The 12,519-nt window shown below is 36.5% G+C and overlaps 1 protein-coding gene across 10 annotated transcripts in view; it reads left to right on the top strand.

The window, feature by feature from the left end:
* Positions 1-12,519, top strand: part of DYM (dymeclin) — a 259,645-nt gene that overhangs the window by 75,508 nt on the left and 171,618 nt on the right. For all 10 annotated transcript variants that reach the window (XM_059707262.1, XM_059707264.1, XM_059707261.1 and 7 more), the window contains one exon: positions 10,717-10,842. In XM_059707262.1, coding sequence (XP_059563245.1) covers positions 10,717-10,842 — 126 coding nt within the window. The remainder of the gene's footprint in view (positions 1-10,716; positions 10,843-12,519) is intronic.

The raw sequence follows: 12,519 nt of genomic DNA, 5'->3' as shown, positions 1-12,519 counted from the left end.
TAATTTTATGGTTGGGTCACAACATGAGGAACTGTATTTAAAGGACCAGAAGGTTGCCCTAACCGGTTTGGCTCAGTGGATAGAGCATCAGCCTGCGGACTGAAAGGTCCCAGGTTCGATTCCGGTCAAGGGCATGTACCTTGGTTGCGGGTACATCCCCAGTAGGGAGTGTGTAGGAGGCAGCTGATCGATGTTTCTCTCTCATCGATGTTTCTAACTCTCTATTCCTCTCCCTTACTCTCTGTAAAAAATCAATAAAATATATTTTAAAAAAATAAAATAAAGGGCCAGAAGGTTGAGAACCGCTGCCTTACAAGTTACAGGCTATTTAGAGTCATATAATCATTGGCTTTTTAGAACTAGAATTAAGCTTTTAAAAAACCTTATTCTAACTCTTTCATTTTATACATGTCATTGAAGTAGAGAGAGGGGAAGTGACTTTCCTAAGCCACTTGCAGGATTCTTAGGTAGCTCAGCCCTGTAAACTTGCCCCTCTGCCTTCAAAGAACTTTTACGTTTAAAAAAGCAAAACTGGTACAGAATGCTTTTGTTAATCTCTTTTACTGTTATTAATACATGAATAGCAAAATATGGATGAGGTGATTTGACATTGACGGCGAATTTTAATTCTATCAACAAATAGTTCATTTTTTTTCCTTTTTTATGCCACCTATATAAATTAATTATTTTTTTTAACTTAAATAGCCACACTCTTTAAAAAAAATATATTTATTGATTTCAGAGAGGAAGGGAGAGGGAGAGAGATAAAGAAACAATGATAAGAAAGAATCATTGATTGGCTGCCTGCTGCACAACCCCTACTGGGGATTGAGCCTGCAGCCTGGGCAAGTGCTCTTGGCTGGAATCGAACCCGGGACCCTTCAGTCCACAGGCCAACGCTCTATCCACTGAGCCAAACTGGCTAGGGCTAAATTAATTTTTTATAAAATAATTGCTTTTCAGGCAGGCATAATTCAGATTACATTGTATCTGGATATTTAATATTAGCCATTGATGCTGACACAGTTATTTTAAATTGTTACTATATGTGTGCACATGGTTTGAGGGGAAAAAAATCAAATAGCTCAGAGTGCTTATGATGAGAACAAACGCTCTTTGTCTATTCCTTTATTTCCTTTCCTCCCCAGAGATAATAATTTTCAATCTTTAGGGATTCTGGTGGTTTATATCCACCTCTGCCATTATCCTACCTTTATATTTCTAAATAATATAACACTTAAAAATTAATAGGCTTTATTTTTCAGAGCAGTTTTAGTTTCATAGCAAAACTGAGCAGAAAGTGCAGACTTCCCATATGCCCCCTCACCTCACACATGCCCAGCCTCCCTCACTATAAACATCTCACACCACAGTGATACATTTGTTAGGGTTAATGAACCTCCACTGACACATCATTATCAACCAAAGTCATAGTGTGAATTAGGGTTCACTCTTAGTGTTGTACATTTTTTTTAATAATGCAAAACCAGATTTATTTGTATACACACCAATGAAGGAAAGCAGTCTTCTGACCAATGGAGGAGATTAAGATTCGGAAATAGCTAATTTGGGGACCTCCTACCATGGGAAGACTTACTTGCTCTGTTGCCTTCAGTTGTTGGGTCGATTTACCTAACACTTCAGCAGGCGTTTTCAGTGGGGCTTCTCCCTCCCTGGGCCTGGTTTTCCAGTTTCTTACGCTATGCTAGCTGATGTTGCAGGTAGTTTATGTTACTCTTCTGTTCATCCAGGTTCTTTCCCAAGAAGCATAAGACATTCGTGTCATTGTTGGCAGAAGCTAGAGCAGTGATGGCGAACCTATGACACGCGTGTCAGAGGTGACACGCGAACTCATTTTTGTGGGTGATTTTTCTTTGTTAAATGGCATTTAAATATATAAAATAAATATCAAAAATATAAGTCTTTGTTTTCCAATAATTGCAAATATCAAAAAATTTCTATATGTGACACGGCACCAGAGTTAAGTTAGGGTTTTTCAAAATGCTGACACGCCGAGCTCAAAAGGTTCGCCATCACTGCCCTAGAGTCTTCACATCCAGCAGGAGCTTGGTTAACTGGTTCTCCGATTCCAGGGCAGACTCTAGAGCTTGTAGGCCAGTTCCCCAGTACTGTCTCAGGCCTCTTAATCACCAGCAGACAGATGTTACTCTCACGTCCTCTTAGATCTTAGGAATTGCTTTCCATGTTCCCTCTTCACCTCAGCTTGGTCTTCTGGGCCTTGGAGGTAATAACAGGCCACAGGTAAGTAAGCATCCCTGAGGTGCAGCTCGTAGATGCCATGTGATTAATAGCAACCCTCCACCCTCAAAGAGCGGGTGCTTGGCTGCCATCTCAGCTTTAGAGAACACCAGGCATAAACAGTGCTCATTCTTCTTTTAAAACTGATTTTTAGATAGAGGAAGGGAGAGAGAAACATTGATTTGTTCCACTTATTTATGCATTCATTGGTTGATTCTTTTTTAATGATCCTAACTTTCATTTATTTCCTTATTTATTTTTACCCTTCAGCCAGTTTCTCCCAACTACTGTATCTTTTTATTTTATTTTTTACAGTATTATAGATGTCTCCCATTCCCCGCCCCCCTTTACTGCCCTCCACCAAGCCCCTGCCCCACCCCAGACCTTCACCACACTATTGTCTATGTCCATGGGATATATGTGTGTGTGTGTGTGTATATATATATATATATATATATATATATATATATATATATATATATATACACTTTTTGGTTAATCTTTTTCTGCCCCCTCACTCCTCTCCCCTCTGAGACCTGTCAGTCTGTTCCACGTGTCCATGCCTCTGGACCTATTTTGTTCATCAGTATATTTTGTTAATTAGATTTCACATATAAGTGAGATCACATACTTGTCTTTCTCTGACTAGCTCATTTCGCTTAGCATAATAATCTCCAGGTCCTAGCAAAGGTTAAGAGATCCTTCTTTATAACAGCTGCATAGTATTCCATTATATAAATGTACCACAGCTTTTTTATCCACTCATCTACTGTAATGGGCACTTGGGCTGTTTCTAGATCTTAGCTATTGTAAATAACGCTGCTATGAACATGGGGGTGCATATATTTTTTTCTGATTGGTGTTTCGGGATTCTTAGGATATATTCCTAGAAGTGGGATTGCTGGTTCAAACAGCAGTTCCATATTTAATTTTTTGAGGAAACTCCTCACTGTTTTCCATAGTGAACGCACCAATCTGCATTCCCATCAGTAGTAGACTAGGTTTCCCTTTTCTCCACATCCAGCCTTACTTGTCACTTGTTGATTTGTTGATGGTAGCCATTCTGACAGGTGTGAGGTCATTGTCATTTTAATTTGCATCTCTCTGATTAATGACTTTGAGCATTTTTTTATATGTCTCTTTGCCATGTGCATGTCCTCTTTGGAGAAATGTCTATTCAAGTCCTTTGCCCATTTTTAATATATATATATATTTTATTGATTTCCAAGAGGAAGGGAGAATGAGGGAGATACAAACATCAGTGATGACAGAGAATCATTGATTAGCTGCGTCCTGTGTGCCCCACACTAGAGATTAAGCCCACAACCTGGGCATATGCCCTGACCAGGAACCTTCTGGTTCATAAGTCGATGCTCAACCACTGAGCCACGCCTGCCGGGACTCTATTTCTCTTTTCAATGTCCTATAGTTTTCCGAGTATAGGTGTTTTACTTCCTGGATTAAATATATTTCTAGGTATCTTTTTTTTTTATATAGCAATGGATAATATGATTGGTTTTTGTTTTGTTTATCTTTCTGAGAGTTCATTATTGGTGTATAAAAATGTCATTGATTTTGGTTGTTAATTTTGTAACCTGTCACTTTTGCTGAATTTATTTATTAAATTTAGTAGTATTTTGGTGGAGTCTTTAGGGTTTTCTTTGTACAAGATCATGTCACCTGTGAATAATGTACATTCAATGGGTGTGAGAAATGTATAATGACATGTATCCACCATTATAGTATCATAAGAGTAGTTTCACTCTCCAAAAATCCTGTGCTCTACCTGTTCTCTCCTCCATCTGCTCAACCCTGACCACCACTGATCCTTTTACTGTCTCTGTAGTTTTGCCTTTTCTAGAATGTCATATAGTTGGAATCATACAGTATGTAGTCTTTTTAGATTGGCTTCATTCTTTTGGTAATAAATATATATTTAAGTTAACTCCATGTTAATGGTTTAATAGCTCATTTCTTTTTAGCACTGAATAATATTCCATTGTCTGAATGTACTACATACACATAAATTCACTTTATGCATGTATACATATATAGTCATTGTACATATCTAGAGTTGAAAATAAACGTGTACATTTTAAAATTTGACAAAGTATGATAAATTTGATTAAAAAAACTGCCTCCTACAGAGATTATACAAATTGTATTCCCACAAAATGCATTTCAATGACCCTTGTGAATATTGTGTATTATAGGTTTTTTTGTAAGTTAAAAATGGAAATCAGACTGTGATTCTTGTATGCATTTTCTCATTACAGGTGAGGTGGAATATCTCTTCATATATTTAAAAGCCATTTCTAACTTTTGATAAAGGTTTAACAATCATTTTTAATTCCCGAGAGCTTTTTATTACTCATTGTTTCTTGTTTTATGAATGCAACATTTTAAGTTGGTATGATTGCATTTTGGATAACCACATAACTGCTTTGATATATTTTCTTAGCTATTGTGTATCCATCTTATCAATCAGTATTTATTTTTGATTTTTTAGGAATATTTTTAAGAGCTCTTTTTGGTGGTTGAACTTTATTTCAAGAAAATTTGTGGCTGTATTTGTACATTCGCTGCATTATTACATACATAGTATTGGTTTCTGAGAAACCATGAAAGCATGGAGTGGATATTTGAGTTTATTTGTCCACTTCCTTAGTTTTTACAAATGATGAAGTTGACAGTTAAGGTAACTGTAGAGGTAACAAGCGACAGTTCTGAGACTAATAGCCATGTTTTCTTACTCCTAACTCCAGGCGCTGTCTGTTGCACTGATAAGACTTATGATAAATGAGTAGTATCACCATGTCTTTGATGTTGCTGACTTTTAAAACTAGCCATCACTGCTATTGGCAGTATCTGTAATATATTATACCACTTTTTAATCTTTCCTTATATTATACTTTTAGACTCTCCATGTTGGCAAGACAGTGATATTTCTGAACTTAGGTATTAATCCTTTGAACTTGTTGGTTGTTTTTGTTAAACTTGTGTTCCACTTACAGTGCTGTCCCATTTCTTATCCAGTAGTAAGTCAGAGGAGGATGTTTTTTTCCTCTGTGTTCGTTGACTTTGCCCTTTGCCAACACTAACACCCATTTCATGAAGGCTTTTGTCTTTATCCAAATGTTCCACTCGGCCCTAGCAGAGCAGTGCAAGGTCATGCGCTTGTCTTTTTTTTCTTCACATGAAATTAATAACTTGCTCCAACAGTAGTTTGTTCTAGGACATTTTCAGCCAGATGGTGGAAAGTTCTTGGGATAATATGGAGCCAAAGCAACACTTTGGCTTTTTAAAGTTGACTTTGTTTTGGTGATTGTGTAATGAAAATCTTCTGAAGATTATACAAGGACATTAAAACAAGAAAGATCTGTTGGCTTAAAACATTTTTCATCTTTTAAAAACCACCACACTCAGCATGGTAGAACCTTGGTTTATTTCAAGTATTGGTCTGTCTGGCTCTTCTCCTTGATTATTTGGCACGTAAGATAGTCCAATTAATATAATTGAAATTTTGTTTTCGTGAGAACCTAACATTGCCTTGAATTTCTCTTTTTCAGCATTATAGAAACTTATAGCAAGAAATGGCATTTGAGATAATTTTGTGTAAAATACTTACTTACAGATAAGAAATCGGAGACCAGAGGTAGTTATTTGCTGAAGAGAACAGAGTTTAATAGGGAACTTAGAAGCAGGTCCCAGGTTTTCTAATTTGGGGCCGATGACTCCTACAGTATGCCACAATGAGACTCAGTTTTTTGTTTGCTCTTATTTTAATATGTCATCAGATTTTAATCAATAAAGTTCAATTTAATGACTAGCCTCTATTTTTAGTTCTTGATTAATTTTCAAATAGATGATATATTTATATTGGTCAAAAATCTAAACACATGAAAGTGTTCATAAAATATATGTGGTCAAAATGAGATTAGATATTATCCTCAGATCATCTTTTATGATATTATTTTTTTTCAGGAAATTTCCCTGTAGAGACAACCAGTTTGAAGCAAATGTTTCTCTCATTTTCTTTATGCTCTTCCTATTTTAAAAATATAAGTAAATATAGACAAAGTATGATTACCAGAGGGAAAGGGAGGGGCTGATGAGGTAGAAGAGGTAAAGGGGAAATAAATGGTGATGGAAGGAGACTTGATTTGCGGTGGTGAACACATAATACAGTATACAGATGATGTGTTACAGAATTGTACACCTGAAGCCTATATAATTTTATTAGCCAATGTCACCCCAATAAACTCAATTAAAAATTTTAAATTAAAAATAATAAAATAGCCTGGCTAGCGTGGCTCAGTGTTTGAGTATCGACCTATGAACCAGGAGGTCATGGTTCTATTCCTGGTCAGGGCACATACCCAAGTTTCAGGCTCAATCCCTGGTGGGGGCCTGTGGAGGCAACAGGAGCTGATCAGTAATTCTCTTTCATCATTGATGTTTCTGTCTCTCTCTATCTCTCCCTTCCTCTCTGAAATCAATAAAAATATATTAAAAAAGTAAAATAGTTACCCATAATCTCATCTTCCAGGATTGCTATTTTTATTTTTTGCATATTAACATCTGCATGTATATTCATTCACATGATGCATATTATTCTGCTGTCTTTGCTCAATATTACATCATAAAGTACATATTTCAATAAAAGTGTTTCAAAAGCAGTTGGATAACTTATTTTACAAGGCCAGCATAACCCTGATACTAAAGCCTGATAGTGACATTATATAAAAAGAAAGCAGAAAGATATATTTTTAAAAAGTAGCAAATTGTCCTGGCTGGATAGCTCAGTTGATTAGAACATTTGTTCTGATACGCCAAGGTTGTGGGTTCGATACTCGGTCAGGGCACATACAAGAATCAACCAGTGAATGCATAAGTAAGTGCAACAACAAATCGATGTTTCTCTCTCCCTCTTTTTCGCCCTCTCCCTCCCTCCCTCCTCTTCTCTCCTTCTCTCTGTCTAAATCAATAAAAAAATTTAAAAAATTAGCAAATTGCATCTAGTAATATACGAAAAGGATAATACATTATGACCAAGTGGGGCTTATCTCAGGAATGCAATATTGTTAAACACTTGAACATCAATCAATATAATATGCCACATTGACAAAACAAATAAGAAAAGCCATATGATATTTCAGTAAATGTGGAAAAAGCATTTGACCAATTCAACATTCATTCATGAAAAAACTTTCAGCAAAATAGGAATAGAAGAAAACATCTTCTACCGGATATAGATGTGGTTAAAGTTAAGGGCCTTTGATGTGGAGACTGTCCTTTATTTCCGAGTGGGTCCAATTTAATCACATGAGTCCTGAACGGTAGAAGAGGAAACCAAAAGGGTGGGTCAGAGAGAAGCAATATGAGGAGTCATTCAAAGCCATTATTGACTTTGAAGGTGGAGGAAGAGATCCATGAGTCAAAGAATGAGGTGACCTCTACAAGCTGGGAAGTGCCCTCAGCTTACAGGCAGCAAGAAAGGGGGGACCCCGGTTTTATAGCCAGGAAGAGCTAAATCCTGTGAACAACCCAAACCAGCAGGAAATGGATTCTTCCCTAGAGCCTCTGAATAGAGAGCAGCTTGCTGAGACCTTGGTTCTAACCCCTTAAAACCTGCACTGCAACTCCAGAACTGGACGGTAGCAGATGTGTGCTGTTTCATGCTAAGTTTGTGGTGATTTGCAAATGGCAACAATGTAAAAACTAACGAAGCATTCAACTTCTCAAAGCAGATAACTTTAGCAAATTAAATTTGTTAAGTACGGAATTGTAGATGGTTTGTTCATTCCATTTAATATTTGTTAAGTTCCTACTATGATAAGTTCAACTAAGTTCTTTTCCATAAGTAGCCATTTTAATGTGTTTAATGCATGTATTTATCATGTGTATGTGTCAAAGTACAAAATAGTCTTAGGTGTACATATATTTTTAATGTACATAAATAGAATTGTGTTACAGAACTCATTCAGTTTTTTAGTTTTTCCTCTCAGAACTGCTAAGAGTTACCTCTGATGCTAAATGAACAACTTAGTGTTTGCTGTTCAAACTGCTCCATGGTGTACATCCACATTTTACTTAACCAGTTCCGCAGAGATGGTCACCTGGACTGCAACACCACAAAGGAGGAATGTCTTTATATCATCTATCTATTACTGCATAATAAATTCTCCTTAGACTTAGCCATTTAAAACAACATTGTTTCACAGCTTTTAGGGTCAGGAATCTGGGCACAGCATAGCTTGGTGCCTCAGACTCAAGTGTCTCATGATGTTGCAGTTGAGTTTATCGCTGGGGCTGTGGTCTCATCTGAAGCCTCAACTAGGAAGGACCTGCTTCCTAGATTTCTCATTGGCTTTTGGTAGGGTTCAATTCCGCTAGGGTTGTTGGACTGAGGGCCTCTGTTCCTCGCTGGCTGTTGACTGGAGGCCTCCCTTAATTCCAGGTGAACTTCTTCATATGTCAGCTCACAGCAGGGCAGCTGGCTTTCCTCAGATAAAGCAAATAGAAGAATGAGAGCATGCCCAGCACAAGCCATTATCTGTTTGTAAGCTCATATCTCAAAAGTGGCCCCTTATCACTGTATTCGCTTTGTTAGAAGCGAGATCCAAGGGGAGGAAACTACGCAAGATCATGAATATCAGGAAGTAGGGATTAGAGTCATTTAGGAAGTGTCTTCACAGTGAGGCATATTTCTGTGAATTTTTCTTTGGTGTGTATACGTATAGTGGGTTATAGGTTGTTTTCTAAAATGACTGGTTAATACTCCCATGAGCAGTACATGAGGGCTTATATGTCATCATATGCCTGCCACTCCTTTACATTTTCTAGGGCATAAAGGGATAGCATATTGTTTTAAAGTGACTTTATATTTTCCACTCTTGTTTTCTTGTGGAGTTCTTGCCTCTTTTTGCCATTTGCAGGGATTGCTTATAACATTCTAGATATTAGTTTTTTGTTTTTCCCTCCAATCTATCATCTGTCTGTTAACTTTGTCCAAAGTTTCATTTGTTGAGCAATCAGTCATTTTTAATCTTGATGTAATTAAATGCCTTTGTTTCTCGGCTTTGTGCTCTTAGGCTTTTATTTAAGAAGTCCTTTCTTATGCTGATGTTACAAATTATCAGTATACATTTTCTTCTGTTAACTTTAGTTTTGCCATTCACATCTAAGTCTGTAATTCATCCGTAGTAGGTCTTTGATAGTAGGTAGTAAGTTATCTCTCTTTATGAAATGGGCCCATATTTTCCTAGTACCATCTTCTGTACAATTTGTTTTTTCTCCATTATTTTCTGGATCCATCTTTATTATATATTGCTTCCATATATACACAGGTCTGACTATATATTTAATTCTCAATTGGGTTTCATTGGTTTATTTTTGTGTGCTGTTTTTATTACTACAGCAGTATTGCATGGCATTAGATCAATTGAATGGGCCTCTTGAGTTTTGTATACTTTGTATTGAGAAGATATTTCTGTCAGCACTATAATTCTGTCCTTAAAATATCTGGTAGAATTTAAGCTTGCCTAGTTCTAGTATTAAGTCATCTTTAATTTGTTTAATAAGCCCCGTTTAAGTAGATAGTGTTTTTCTTTGGGCTTTCCATGAATATTTCAGTTCTATAAAATATTTTTATGTTCTTCTGGAGTTATTACTTTATTTTTGCTGTGTTGTTGAGATTTCTATTTTCCTGGGCTAACTGTTCCACATGATAATCGTGTTTAAATTTTTATAATAACTGAAGATTTCTTAATGCATTTATTCCTGTTTGTGCTCCTTCTCAGAAAAATTTTGTTTCCTTTTTATTTGATCTAAGATTTGTTTCTACCCTTGATCTTAGCCAAATGGCTGAGATGCGATAAGATTTGTTTCTAAAAGGGAATAATGATCTTGGGAAGGGACAAGAGTATTCCTTTCCAAACGAAAAGGAATATAAAACAGGAATAATTTGTTTAGTGTGCATACTTTGCTGAACGTGCAGAGTTGGCCTTGAGAATGAGGGCACTAGAGACAGGAGTGTAGGACATGCCATTGTTCTCATTGGAAAGTGACTGTCAACTTGCAAAGGCATTGTTTTCTTTCCTACACTGATGTCTCTTCAGTTTTATAATCTGAATATTTGTTTCTGAGTTACAACTGAACAGAGTACCGCTGGTAATTGTTTCCATTATGCTCTAATAAATAGACTTGTCATTCAGTAGGAGATGGGAATGGGAAAATAGGGAAGTAATGGGATACCTGACTCAAGTGTAAGAGCTAATGACTGGAGAACCGTTTCATATTTTTTTCTTAATTTAATTTTTATGTTAAACATATTAGTATTTTTTTATAATATAAACATGTTGAATATTTAGATTTGAGTTTTTAAATTCAGAAAAGAGCAATATATTAACTGTTCCAAACTGATCCATTATTCTGTTTTGTTTTCTATTTCTCCAGAGACCTTACATATGAAATATCAGTGGAAGCTATATCAACAATGGTTGTTTTCCTTTCCTGTCAACTATATCACAAGGAAGTTTTGCGACAGAGCATTAGTCACAAGTATTTGATGCGAGGTCGATGGTATGTTTCTATTTTAAATGGAAGGGGGTGGGAGAAAGGCAGTGAGAGAGAGAGAAAGTGACCACCTCCCACACTCCCCCAACCAGAGCTGGGATGGAGCCTTTAGCTAAGGTACGTGCCCTTGACTGGAATTGAACCCAAGATCCTTCAGTTTGAAGGCCAATGCTCCAACCACTGAGCCAAATCAGCCAAGACTAAATTTGTCCGGGTTTTTAACAAAATAGTCATGGGGATGTAAAGTACAACATAGGGAATATAGTCAATAATATGGTAATAACTACGTTTGGTGCCAGGTGGGTACTGAAAATATTGGGGGGATGACTTTGTAAATTATATGGTTGTCCAACCACTGTGCTATACACCTGAAAGTAATATAAAATAAAATTGAATGTCAACTGTAAATGAATATTTAAAAAGTAAACAAAAAATAGATTTGTCTATTTTTTTATTGTATAAATCTATAGTTATGGTCTTATCCCCTTAGTATTTTTAAAATTTTTATTTATTGATTGATTTTTGAGAGAGAGAGAGAGAGAGAGAGAGAGAGAGAGAGAGAGAGAGAGAGAGAAATGTATATTTCAGTAAATGTGATTTTTGTATGTGCCCTGACTGGGTATCTAACCCCAAACCTTGGCCTAACCAACTGATGCTCTAACCAACTGAGCCATCTGGCTGGGCCTCTTACCTTGTATTGTTTTATATCGCCCATCAGACACTCCTCTAGTTGTTCTGTCAGCACCTCAAACTCAACACATAAGGAACCAGATTCTCCTTTTTTGTCCAAACTGTCCATCCTTCCTGCCCCCGTTACTCCCCAGCTCCATTGCTTTCTGTAGTGATTTCTTTGTAGAATTAAAACTTTGAAGTCATCTTTCTTCTCTATCATTCTCTATGTCTAAGCAGTCATCCAGTAATATTTGTTCATTGAAATTATTTTTGTGTCTTTCCCTTTTTACTACTTCCACATAACCTTTTGACTGGCTGTACCTACTTTCATTTAGTCAGTACATCTTTATTGTGTGCTAGGCATGTTAGGATGTGGGGCTATACTCTGAACAGAAGCTTACAGTCTTCTAGTGGGTGGGGATGGGAGTAAATTAAATACACACACACACACACACATACGCATCTTCTATTGGTACAGTCTTCACAGAATTTTGGAATGTAAGACAAAGACAGAGTAGCTTTGATTAAAGTTCTCAGGGACTTTCATCCTTCTTAACTACCTTTGTTTTCTTCATGGCACCTTCACTGATAATAGGGGAAAGGCCTGAGCTTTGGCTCAAGAGTCTATTAAGAAATTTTCTCTATATTGCAGGAACTGATCTATCACCAATTTGTGGACACACATCCCTTTTCACCTATTTTTTTTTTCTCCCTTCTCCTCATCTCATTACTTAGAAGCAAAGAGTATAACGTTTACAAAATCTGTATACATACAGATATATTTTTGTATGCATGCACTAATTGAATAACTTCATACTTAAAAAGTATACTCTTTTGTATTATTGCTTTTCCCTGCTAATGCTATTTTACTACCTCCCTTCAAGTGCCAGTTACTGTATTATATACTGAATTTATAATATCTCACCTGTTATACAGATTACAAATAAGGTGAGTTCAAGAGTGGAAGTGATTTGACCAATGATCTATGGCATAGTAAGGAGAAAGCCAGAG

This window comes from Myotis daubentonii, chromosome 8 (genome assembly GCF_963259705.1).
Source record: "Myotis daubentonii chromosome 8, mMyoDau2.1, whole genome shotgun sequence".
In the NCBI taxonomy this organism is placed as follows: Eukaryota; Metazoa; Chordata; class Mammalia; order Chiroptera; family Vespertilionidae; genus Myotis; species Myotis daubentonii.
The sequence above is the reverse complement of the archived record's forward strand: the minus strand, read 5'-3'. Positions and strand labels throughout refer to the sequence as shown.